This window comes from Glandiceps talaboti, chromosome 3 (genome assembly GCF_964340395.1).
Source record: "Glandiceps talaboti chromosome 3, keGlaTala1.1, whole genome shotgun sequence".
Taxonomy (NCBI): domain Eukaryota; kingdom Metazoa; phylum Hemichordata; class Enteropneusta; family Spengelidae; genus Glandiceps; species Glandiceps talaboti.
In genome coordinates this window covers 31,430,226-31,443,954 of record NC_135551.1, presented here as the reverse complement: position 1 = coordinate 31,443,954, position 13,729 = coordinate 31,430,226, and the positions used below count along the sequence as shown (strand labels likewise).

The 13,729-nt window shown below is 37.9% G+C and overlaps 1 protein-coding gene across 1 annotated transcript; it reads left to right on the top strand.

The window, feature by feature from the left end:
- The first annotated feature begins 3,861 nt into the window (after positions 1–3,861).
- LOC144432567 (kin of IRRE-like protein 1) lies at positions 3,862–6,986 on the top strand. Its single transcript, XM_078120809.1, has one exon. The coding sequence runs from the start codon at positions 3,978–3,980 to the stop codon at positions 5,376–5,378; it is 1,401 nt and encodes a 466-aa protein (XP_077976935.1). The 5' UTR covers positions 3,862–3,977; the 3' UTR covers positions 5,379–6,986.
- Positions 6,987–13,729: the final 6,743 nt, after the last annotated feature.

The following is a 13,729-nucleotide window of genomic DNA, read 5'->3' as shown; positions in this document are numbered from 1 at the left end:
ATCATGCATTGTATATTGTACATGGTTAACCCAGGTTATACCCATAGTACCTCTGGGTTTTAACCAAGTCAAGCACCGTTCGTTCAAAACGCCGCTGAACTTCGCCGAATTACTAAGACTAGCAGTGGGGGCACATTTTACATGCTTACTTGAGTTTCTTTGAGAGACGCCATTGCACAGTTTTATTGTTTGCAAGCTATTGTAGGGATGTGTAGCGTAACGACTGCATTGCCTAATACTACACTTAAAGTTCTTGGTTGTACATCACAAAATAACTGATAAATATCGCAGAATCGGTCAGCGGAGAACCGCGGCCGCCAACTGAAGTTGAAATGTCGAGGAGATTATTGACCCCCAAAATGTATGTTTTTCATTAGATACGTCATCAACTGATGAAAATACACATGAAATCTTGTCAGTTGGTGATCTCAACCATCGCCATCATCACGTGACCATGTCCCTCCCTCAGTTGTTGTGTCTACATACATGTAAAATTTGAAAGTTTTAACTTTTTCCTCGAGTTTTTTTTTCTATACACAAAAAAAGACAGGTGTTCATGTCTTATACCACCAGCTGACTCTGTGAAACCTCAGGCGATTTCGATCGGAGGTCAAAGGTGAAACTCAGTGGGAAACCATGCAACGCGGAGTCTACAAACTAATGAATAGAACCTGAAGCGACGATACGAATGTATTGCCAACTCTGAAGTCAAACAATACAAAGACTATAGAATGTCAATATTTGTGGTGATATTTCTAGACACTAAATATTGTGATAGAATAATATATAGGATGGCCTAGTTTTCTTAATGGGTTTTCTCTGAAGTACTAATAATTCACATACAGTTTTTTTGTAATTTTTCTTCATTTATTAAAAAGTAGACGTCATACACTGAACTACTGTTGAACTTTGAATTCCGGCTTTTACACTGATATTGTCTTCTCCAGTCGCTATTTGCAATGATTTATCGGTATTGACATTCGGATTTCATCGGATCATCTCCGGGGCTACTCAATGCAACATTTGTCTACCACATGTGGCTACCTGCCAGGAAACCTTCTTTTTTGATTGTAATGTACTAAATAAACGATGTACTATCGCGAGACTTATCTTAGTGCTGGTCTTTACCTCTCACACACTACCGTGATTGATAACGAACATACCGGTGTACCGCCAGTCAGTACCGTCCCTCTAAGTCTCACACTACCGTGATTGAATAACAAGTATACCGGTGTATACGTACCGCCAGTCAGTACCGTCCGTCCAAGCCTACAAAATGCCAAATCGTTGATATCTCTCTACTTGAATCGATCACTAACACTTAAATATATCATCTATATAAGTCAGATCTGTCAATACGGATTCTATCCAATTATTTAGATCCGTCGCAGATAAAGGCAAACGTTCTGTTTCAATATACTGTGCATCCTTAACTGTGTTTTCTCATTGACAATGTCTGTGATTTTCTACGTTCTACGTTCGTAGGTGTTATCAAGCAAGGTTTATCAACTAGATTTTCGTCACAAGGCTGCATTGTCCAGAGTTGAGAATGACCGTTTGATAAACGATCAATACCTTTTCTATTAATAGCTCAGCAAAAGATTAAACATTGGGCCGACATACCCCAGGCTACCGTAAAAACTTTACAGAAAAACGCACTTTTTCTATAATTTTAGAAGTTTATATACGGGTACAAGTTATTGTTGAACACTAATTACCATAAAAACATTAACAGAATAAGATTGATTTAATGATGACGAGACTGATAACATTTGTGATTACAACAGAAGAGACAGAACAGCTTTACTATAGATAGTATCTCAGTTTATACCTCACTTCACACCAAGTAACTGTTCTGTCGTTACTTTATCAACAAAGATACTTAGTGAACAGTTCCGGAAACAGTTAAAAGGTCTCGGTCGTGGATGCTTGAAAATGACCGGTTGTAATGAATGTGTTTAGTAGCCGGGTCGATAAACTTGACGATGTAACAAGTCGGTTTATTACAACGATTTCAGCCATCTTTCAGCGCGACCCAGGGTTTATTGTGATCGGTGACAATACACCGTAACATAACGTACAAAACATTGGCTATTGGTCGATACCCGTTTTCCGTCATACGATATGTTTAATTTTGTCTCCGTTGGTCGAAAAGAGGTGAACGGATAGCATATCTGACATTTTTCGACACAAAAGTCGAATCTAGAGTAACGCTGGTATTGTAGATGTGATTAAAACTGACATTGCTTCCTTACTGTTAGATGGATTATTGTTTTACTAGAGTCTGATTTTTTTGGCGGCAAATTAATTATACTGGTGTTAAATCAAGATTTTTAATCATCGTAAAGGACGTAGGTATTCACACCGTAAATTCTTCGAAGTGCAATGTATAACTACTTAGGTGATATCATTAAAATAACGCTCATGACACTAAGGAGGGGCATTGATCACTCAAGTGCAATTCGAACTTAAAATATTACTTCTTTGGTCTTTTGTTTCAATCAAGGGCAGCTGCCTTTCTTTGGAGACGATAGAAGCTAGCTTTTAATTTGAACACAATAAGAGTTGTTATGTTTGTTGACAGGTTAAGATAAATGTTGCAACCAATCCCCCGTCACTAAGCAGAAATTATTCGTTGCGAGGGAATCGACCGTAGCAATGTTGTGTTAAGGCAGTCTATGTGAACTGGTCATAGTGTCACTTTGTACATAGACCTTGGTGTATAGTGCCCACGACCTGCTCCTCAATACTGTGACTCGGTCAGTCTCAACATTCATGATTCAGCGACCGAAAACATCCTAGGTTATCGATTTCGCCAACTATTTCAAGTGCGAAAACCGAGACTGGGAAGTTGTGAATACTTAAGTATTCCGTCTGCCCCCACAGGTATATGATTAAATTTGTAAACATACAACATTACCCGGACCTGAGTGTCGTTGCTACGTTCAATGACCAGCACTGAAACTCGCCAAAATAAGATCGGAATCTTGTGATAAAATCGGAAGACAAATCAAATACTTTACATGTCACTGTATTTTTTTCTATCCTAGTGTTAAGTTCTTGGCTTTGATTAACATTGAAAAATCGAACTGTAGAAAAAATTAACACGGTAACCGTTTTGACAGTATTTTTATAACCCTTCTGCGGCTAACAGGAAATCGAAAATTGGAGTTGTAACGATAGATTGGCAGCCTCCACACATTTAGCATGTCAGCTTTAATTGAAACCCTGACACGTTGCGTTGCTATCACCAGGTACTTTACATATACTGTAAAATCATTGTTTTAGCTACCCGTGTTCATCTACCAATTATTCTGCAGCCTAAATTTTAGACAATGTGTACAATCAGGTGGTTCTATTTACTTCAGCTTTGACTCAACAACTAGATAAATAAAGGTAGGAAGAAAAAAGAAAGCCAAGTGAAAAGTTCATTTAAATAACATACAGAACAGTAGTTGTAATGAATGACTCAGACATGTCCGAACAGGAACACTGTGTTATGTTTAACAAACTATTGAGAGATATTTGCTTGGCAAGCCCGGTCTTGTTGGAGACGAGGCGTAGTCTCACATTCCAGCGCAAATCTTCAACTTTTCTGTCTTAAATTTTTTAACACCAGTTTTAGGTACATAAATATATTTTTATTCTATGTATTTATTGAAAACAATACATTCTTTGGTTGTAGAGACGTTATATTCTTGTAATCTTGTGTAGTGGTGAGGGCGGTACTTGTTTCAACAATACAATTTGCATATGAATAGCGAAGGACTACGAAGGTCATGTCGTGGCAACAGTCCTCTGACAAATGAAAACGAGGCATTAAGTAATGTGGGTGATCGAATTAGCAGTGGTCAGACTCATCATTCAGTCACAGGTTGTCGTCATTGCTGTTGTGATAAAGCTCCACTGCGTAACATATTGAATCGTTCTTTACACAGCTACAGTGGATCTTTAAAGCCAGTAGAGACTAGACAGTCATGGGTACCGTGCTACTAGGGGTAGCAGTTTTTCTCGGTCTCCTCGTTGCGTTATCAAAGCAGACGGCGTTCATCAGTAAACCTACGGACACTCAAGTTGTGGAGGGTCGAACAGCTACACTGAACTGTGTAATCTCCTATGTTGATGGACAACGTTACGGACAGTGGACGAAAGGTGGTAAGGCAATCAGTAACAACTATACAATTCATTCTAGTCGACTTAGTGAAGAATTTGGAGTTGACGAACCCTCACGATATAAAATCGTAGGAAACCACTCAAGAGGGGAATATAATCTTCAAATTTCGAACACGATACGTGCGGAAGATGAAGATGTCTACAAATGTCTGGTCATGACGACAGAAGGAATAGTCGGTATTTCCGAAAACGCACAATTATCAGTTGCAAGTCCGTCTGTTGAACAATATCCAATGTGTTTACCGACAAGTCTTAAACCAAGATATTTAGAGGGAGATATATTATCAACAACGTGTATATTCCGACATGCCGAGCCAGTACCAGTATTACACTGGCGGTACGATGGTGCAATCTTCAACGGGGATCGCCAATACACGACGCTTCCCGATATCACCAGAGACTGGTTTCTTACTCACGAAGATGACGGCGCTGTGTTTACATGTGAAGCATTGTCGCCAAGCATAGATGAACCCCAGAAATGTGAGATTGGACCTGTAAAAGTATTCTATAAACCGAGAGTTTCCGTTGTACCAGCTATAGCAAACGTAAAAGCCGGTAGCACTGTCACCTTCACTTGTTCAGCGACGTCGAATCCGCCGCCGTCTGCGTATGTATGGGAAATCAATGGAGAGGTCGTGATCGAATCCTCCAGTAAATATTCGTTTTCTGAAAGTGGACAATTCTTCACGATCACTGGGGTGGATTCAAACGAGGACGGAATCCGTGTCACTTGCTTGGCAGCTAACACAATTGGTCTCGGCGTTTCGACAATCGAAGCTACCCTCGACGTTGAATTCGATAGTGGCAATGGACCCTTCGTACCGCCTGATGAGAATGGAGCGAGAACACTTTCACCAACAACTCATTATCCAAGTAATAAAACTGGTATGAGTATGGATACAAGGACGTTAGCAATTATCGTTGTTGCAGCAGCGGCAGGTATTGCCGTCCTTTTCTCAATCGCAGTACTAATTTACTTCAGAAAGACCTTAGTGAAATGTTGTGGTAGTGATTCAAAAGGACTTTGCTGGAAGGCACAGAAACCAGCAACAGTAGCCTATGACAATAGGTTTTCAAACATTGCAAAGCTTAGCACCATGATCGCTGTGAAACACAAACTCGAACAACTCGAAGAGGAATCGAACAAAAGTCAGAGAGGACACGATGATTACAACCCGTACGCACCTCATGTGACTATTGTCTGACAAAGGTGAGGCGGAGTAATGAGCAGGTGATAAAATATTTTAAAAGACTAAATTTGAACCAAAGGAACGAGGAATTTTGTCGATGTGACAAGTATTCTTTTTTTACAAAGTGTGCATGATGATAATCGGAATAGAACCATTGTAACAACTTTCCTCATGTTTTTGATCGTGGTAGCTAAAAGCTCACGAAGTTTACTGAAATTTACAAAGAGAGATATTTTTTTTTCGACTTGGCCATGTTTTCTGCCGATGGTCAGGCAACTATCAACCAAATCTGGCCAATGCAATCACTGGACAACTGCCAGAAATTGGCCTTATTTTTTTGCTAAGTAAAACCGGTGTGGCTAAGTGTTTGTAATTATTCTAAACGATTGTATTTTTGAACAATAACAACTCCATTTAATATAATATTTAAATATTCAAGAGCCGACAGGTCATTTTTTTATTCAGAAATTATTATGAAATAGAATTAATGTATATTTTGCACATATTTGTATGATAATCAATATGGGTTATTCTATCATTACAATAGTTTTCACTGAACTGTTACAACTCCACCTTTTACTAAACAAGAGAAAACGGACTAACACAGAGTCCTGAATTGTGTACACTACTCATACAAACTAAACAATACGGAACCCCACTGTGGCTGTGCATCTTGTCAAATTAGCTTACATTTTCCCCCGACAACTGTTCATTATCAAACTTATCTTTTTAATCAGATAGGTTTATAGTGACGTCATTTTTGAAAATTATGTATGTTTTGGAGTGACCGAAACAAAAAATTATAGTTGACTACAAGCTACATGAAAACAATGCACAGTGGATATCAGTCTATGCAATAATTATCATTAGTTCGTAGATGTGGAGCTTTAGAACAGTTCAGTGACAAAGATTGTATCTTTGAACTCGCTAAATAACAGTCTCTAACATGTAAAGGGGCAAACAGCATATATTTCGTCCAATGTTTTCCTATTTCTACATACAGAGTACACGGTTTCACTTTCCGGTATTTGTAAATATTGAGTTTTTTTAACCAGTGTTGTAAATAAATCTGTACCGTGGGAAACACCAGTATATTTGGGTCGACGAGTTATTGTGAGTTGGGCATACAGTTGTCGTCCACATTGTTTGTATTGTATAAATCTTGATATCCCTGCTCTGTCAACACAGTGGGGTCATATAGGCGTAGGAAACCTAATATAGGGCTGATATTGAAGTGAAGTATCTTTTCCACACCCAAAACAACCTGTTGGCACGTGAAAAATGCCATTCATTACTTCAGCGCTTTCATATCAGAAATCTGAGCACATGGACAACAGTTGAGTATGTAGGCAAGAGAGGTCTCCAATGCCAAATCAATATCATTCATCATGTCACGATTGTCAATAACTTGTAAGAACGAAACATGTAATCCAATTTTACGACACGTGGGAATCATTTTTATCCGGTTTGTATATTTGACAGACTTACAGTGGAGATATTCTATTTTAGAGTCCTTCCCACCTCCACGTTTTCATCTAAAGACTCATCAATTAAGAGACAAATACAATGTTATTTGATGCTATTACTAGTCAAAGTTGGTCTGTAACTAGGCACCTGGGAGCCAATCATGCATACTGAATCATCCCTCGGAGTCGTATGTAGAACTTTCCTAATCAAAAAGAGAGCTCTTTTCATGCAGTAGTTAGCAACGTCATGTCCAAGCAGAAAACAATTTGACGTGTTCAAATAGAACACTTGAAATACACGTAAATCCTTTTGTCTATAGGGGAAGAGATGCTAGGCAACACTGTGTCTGTAGTTAGGTCAAAGTTCGTTTGCGTGTGGCCCAGACTATAAGCACACTAATGCTCAATATTTATGTCACTGGGAGTAAAAGAATTCTAATTGAGTTTTGCCGTATTGTCAGTTAGATTTGCGTACAGACAATATGGTAATGTTATTTTAGATCAACCGCCATCGCATTTCACTCTACAGAAGGCAAGTCGTTTAGTAATGGCAGTTTGACCTTTTTTTAGTCACAGCTCTATCTAGTTCATTTGAGTGATGACAATGGACAACAACCTTCGTGTTACGTGCGGGCAGTTGGCGGATTAAAGTTTCCGAGGCATTCATATTTACGAGAGAGGCCAAAGAAATCATCGGAGCGTGCTGTGCTGGGCTAGAGATTATAGTTTTTTGATGAAGATCGATCATAAGGTTTTGAAAATAAATGCGAAAGATCCGGTGATTATAAGAACGAGAGCTATCATTGTGTTTCTCAGTCTGTGGTGTTAATTAATATGCAGATCGATATGGATTTGTAGTAGACTCAATCACTGTATCCGATTTACTGATTTAGAGCTCTCTTAAACTCCAATCTGTGTTGAATTTTTCGGATACACATAAACAAACATGGCATGAACTCAGGTGTGTTTTTTAGCAAGTGATGTATACCTTCCCTGAGCACAATAAATTGAAAACCAGGGTCGTGACCATTCTGGCGTGTAGTATTGGATTAGGAACGCATTTTTATGGTCATTAAAACAAAGGGACTTTTTTCCACAAGGCCACAATCTTGCTACTCAATGCTGCACTTTAAAAGGCCGTTCTTGTTCTTGCCTGAAGAGTGTGTAGACCATAGTGGCAATGTGCTATGCACCCTTCCAGGTACCTGCACTACAGATTTCAATGCTTGCTTTGTTCTGTACAGAGACCTTTGGTCTTCCGCATACACAGGTAAACTCACAAAAGAGGGTGAACAAATCGGAGTTTTAACTGTGTACGGTCGATAAGGAGTCGTGTTTTGAACTATGGCCTGGAATCTCTTAGACTATAAGACCATCGAATTTCACAAATTGTTCTACGATAGAAAACTATTATTTTTGTATTATGCAGTTTAGACATGGTGTATATCTAAATAGTGTATACATGATTCAATACAGTGTGAATGTATCAAGAATACATGTAACATGTAAGAAAACTCACTGAAGCACAATAACTCCTACTTTTTTAATCATACTGCTTCGACTAAACTGAATCTATTGAATGGTTAATCGAATGAAAAATAGTGATAGAGCAGAACAGCCAGAATAAGTCTCTCATCACCATGGTACAATAGAGAGTCTTTTCACTGGCGGGCAAGCCTGAAAATAAACCAGGGGTGAAAGTAGGCAAACATTAGAAGAATACGGCATGAAAAATAGCATGGCTTGGAGGAGAACAGTCATGACAAAACAAAAATTGACATGGAGGAATTAGTCAAGTGGGAATTCCTTTAGAGAAAACGTTAACTCTTACAGAAGAAAGGATGTGTGCTGTCTTTACATAATGAGTGCAATTAAGAAAGAACTCACTGAAATTGATGAAAAGAAATCGTAAACAATGGCGAATGTAAGACTGTAAAGAAAGTGTGTGCTTCAATCACGAGGCCTGTAGGGAATCGCCTTCTGTACACGACGTAACAAAGGCAGTGACGTTGTAAAAAAAGACTACACTTCACCGTCTGCTTTTGGTGGCTGTCATCGAGGCAATGGGGTGGAGAATATCGCCCTATGAAGCTTTGAGATTACTCAGATTTGAAGGCTTACAGACCTTGTCAACCCCCAAATGACATTGCCCGTTTTACACGTGTTTAATACCGATCACGTGACAAATCAATCAGAAACCAAAATCCTGGGATATTACTCTCTAATTTTACTACATATCAATACATGATGTAAAGTAACTTTTAACAATTATTTTATTGTAACATCATTCCAAATTTTAGAATACCAAACACAAAGGTACAAACTTTTTTGCTCGCAGCACTTTCAGTCACTCTTCCGATATCGGAGGATGTTTTAAAACATATGATGCTATGTACAAACGATAGGCACCTTACAGCATATGTCATGGGTTGGCCCGGCAAACTCTAATTTTGTCGGTTCACCATTTTGACAAAATAGATATATCGTTACTTATTAAATGGATTGAAAATGTTGGACATGCACTTGACAGTCCATATGACGTTGAACTTTAACGAATTAGAACATGTCCAGTCTTGTTGAATTACCATTGACACTTAGAATACAATCATCGTCAAGACCATTGAACTCTTGACAAAACAAACCCGAGGTTGTCCGAAACTCAAACAAGTGGTTGTTGAGAAACACACGGTTGCTTGATAAATACGGAACACAGAACGAAACAGTGAAAGATATGGCGATGAAAACTAATGCTTGGATAGAAATGTTTTACTTTTGTGTATGTTGACACAACAGTCCAATTGGAAAAGAGAAAACAGAATGAAACCGCTAAGAAGTAACAACAATAGATAGCGAGCAAAGAAAGAGCCAATACGGCATAATAGAGTGCTAAATCGTGTTACATCACTAGCACAACAACAAGAGTAGGTTTTGAAGGACTATCGTAATGAAACGAATCGGACAACATACCGGAATGCGGTATGATCACACATAAGACAAGACAGATTTAAAACACCGTGGAAGGGTCAATTTTCAGGGCTGCTTGGCTGAAATCATCAAGTGTCCATAGACGTGGAACGATCACATTGTATTTTGTGATCATCCATGACGATGTCGTTACTAAATGAGAGATTCTAGACGCCTGACAGCTGGTTGACCGGGTGATCTAACCCAACACACTCAAGTGACATGAGCGCAATCGAATTATTGAAGTAGTGACGTCGTGTGAAATGGAACTTCCCCATCGAAACTTACACCCACAAAAGAAACCTTTGTAAGTTGGAAGAGGGTCAAATTTTTTACATCATACCGCAAAATTGTCGGCGGCTTTAACGGGAAGACTCAACAGAAGTCACCTGTATTTTTAGGATATCACTTAATTGTACCTCTATTTCCTCCAACACTCACTTATGTTTGTTTACTGTTGTGTCTAAAATTAACAAAAAAAATGCCGTCCGAGAATATTTGCCCGGCAAACTCTGAGTGACAAAAGCACCAAGGACATACGATGAACAAAAAGTGAGTAAACGATAGCTGAAACTAAGTAAACGATAGACATTCCAATCCGATGATCAAAAAAGGAGAATGAACTCCATTGATATGGTCGACCGGCATTTGTCACGGTAGGCGGGAGAAAATTGTTTGAAAATACCGTTTGATATATCACTTCCGTCTAACATTTGGTCCTGTACCGAAACTTGTGGAAAATAGCAGCGTTTAATATATCACGATTCTCAAATATACTTGTGCCAGCAATTAATGATATGTATGCAAATTAGTTTAAAAGTAATGAATTAATTTGGTTTGTCTCATTATTGTTTTAAAGGTGTTCACATATACGGGTGAGTTATACATAGTGGTATCGTGTTAACAGCTGCGGGCTGACAATCTATCTTTTAGTCTTTGTTTTAGAATGAGAAACAAAGTGTAAGATATAGCAACTTTATTATTCTTTGTCGCTATGTAGAATCGGGTCTTTGTTGCTTGTCAACATCTCTTGCCCCGTTTGCGTTAATTTGTTGCTAATGTTCAATCAAACGCCCACATGCAATATTGTGAGAAGCACATTACTGTGGGCCTTAAATGAAAAAGCGTTCAGATTTGACCATCTGTAAGTCAAACGATACCCACCTTTACACTGTGAGTATTGCCACTTCATTGTTTGATTTTAATGTGAACGATATCAGACTCAATCATTCTTTAACTTTAAGTAAATAAAATTATAGTCACCGTCAATTCCTTGGAAATTAATGAAATTATAGTCATCGTCAAACATTATTTTAGTATTTATTCATACAAATCATACTTTATTTCGAGTCTAGTCTAAAATAAAAGTAGAATTTTCGAAAAATTTAGAGACTGGAATTTTTTTTTTGAAAAAAATGAGGTGGGAAAGAATGTACTAATATGCGAAAGATTTTGAGTGATCCGCGTGACGCGGTTTTTGTTTATACTACAACATATTTTCAATTAAAATGAACATTTAGAGGTTAAGTAGATTCATGACTCTAGCAGGTTGATATATAATATATTAATAGAATGTTACGTAACAAATATTTAAATTAAGAATAGCTGTTTCAGAAAACGGTGGTGTCGATATCACCAATGCAAAACGTGAACAAAGAACATCCAGGCATCTTATTTTGGTCAACATTACGTTCGTGTGGTAAATGCCACCAAAATCAATGGAGTTATTCAAACGTGCTTCCTTCAGATACACAATTTACATAAAATCAGTTTGCACATACGTCACATAACTAGAAACACAGGTGGTCTTTACCCAGACATAGGAAAATTAATAACACTATATATATACACTGAAAACTAACCTTATCAAAGTGTGTCGCCATACCGCTGTATATTCAAAATTATGATCATGCGCATCATTACTTCACAGCGGGATGTCTGCAATACATCTGTTTATAAAAGCAGTTTAAATTATATCGAAGTATATTTGTGTTCGCTCACAATTCATATCGACACGTGTTGACTATCGATTAGTTTCAACATCAGGTTTTTGTTTACTTGGTAAATTCCCATGACAACGTACGCTTTCAAATATGTTGGTCAGCAAACTTAGCTGTTATTTGATACTGAAAAAGACACAATTGCACTGTTTGCATCAATTATCTAAACAAATTTGATAACGTATTGTTTCTGTACCCCTCCTTTTGCCAGCCCTAGCTATTAATACTCAGGGGCCTGTGGATATTACGTCATCAATTCTCCTGAATTAAAATACTGTAACAAATCATTGGTTCGATAAAAGCGGAGAGAGAGAGAGAGAGAGAGAGAGAGAGAGAGAGAGAGAGAGAGAGAGAGAGAGAGAGAGAGAGAGAGAGAGAGAGAGAGAGAGAGAGAGAGAGAGAGGGGGGGGAGAGGGGGAAGAGAGAGAGAGAGAGGGGAGAGGGAGAGGAGAGAGAGAGAGAGAGAGAGAGAGAGAGAGAGAGAGAGAGAGAGAGAGAGAGAGAGAGAGAGAGAGAGAGAGAGAGAGAGAGAGAGAGAGAGAGAGAGAGAGAGAGAGAGAGAGAGAGACGGACGAGAAACTGTGAAAAAGATAGGGGGTGGTAAATAGGAAGGAAGAGAATCAAAGATGACCGAAAACAGAGACTAGATTTATATTTGAAAATGTTTGTAAAATTTGTCGTTTGAAAACCCAAAATGACGTCAAAGTTTGTGTGATGACGTCAGAGTTTGCGTGATGTATTTAAATCACTCGTGAGAACCGTTCTGCTAATTTATTTCAAAATGATATTGCATAGATTATAACAAATCGTCATTTTATAATAGCAACAATCGATTGATTTTTATGATGAATGTAAACACCGCTGTACTACATTACAACGTTTCAACTGTTACTTATCCCTAACACTTACATCATTGGAATAAACACATAATGTCATCTTTGGGACACAAATTGAGTTTATGTGCGTTTAGGCGTAGTTTTGACTTCATATGTAAAGGTCACATTATTGTGCCTACTGAAGCATATTTAACCATCACTTGTAATTGACTGAACTCAAACATTAAGACATAACTCATGAACAATGCAATGACGTAATTTATGATATGTATCAAAAACTGTTCCCTAACATTTCCATCCTTACTTATGGCACAAGCTAAGTTTAGGCGTGTTTAGGCGTAGTTTTTACTTCAAATGGTACTCGCATTTTTGTACCTATTGAAGCACACTTAACCACTTGCAATTGACTGAGCTCAACCCTGGTATTAAAATATAACTCATAATTTATGGCATGTATGAAAAAAATGTTTAGGAATTTCGAAATATGCAATCTACTGTTCTAACAATGTCAAAATACAATGGTAATGTTATAGAAGCAATGTATCTACATTGCCATTATACTGGAAAGTGGTTTTTGTAAGTATTTTTACCTGAGTAAAAAGCTCATCTCAGATTGTGTCACTTTAACATTACAAAGTATACTCTTTTTATTTTTTATAGTTTCAATCCCGTTTAACAAGCCACGTCACGATGGATGGGCATGAACTGTGATAATAACATTGAAAACTTTGAAGATAGGAGCTCGAGGCTGTAGGAGAACCCTAAACGATAAAAAGTAAAGAGACTACAAAATAACAAGATATAAAACAAATCGAAGTGAAAGGGAACGAAACAAGGCCTAACAAAGAGGAACAACATTAACGACAACAACACTGACAAAAAGACATAATTTATATTTTATTTGCATATTATTATTGTACAACAGACTGAAATCACCATATTTACCCTTGCAAAACGGGTTAATGGGCCAAAAAAAGCCAACCCAACTTCCGACGCCAATGATACCATGACCATCAACACCAACAGCTTATCTTGACGTTTGTCTGTATTCGTGAATATAGTTAGCCTACCTGTAGACTTGAATGACTAGCGCTACTACA

Coding starts and splice junctions, on each gene's coding strand:
- LOC144432567 (XM_078120809.1), top strand. CDS start 3,978: ATGGGTACCGTGCTACTAGGGGTAGCAGTTTTTCTCGGTCTCCTCGTT.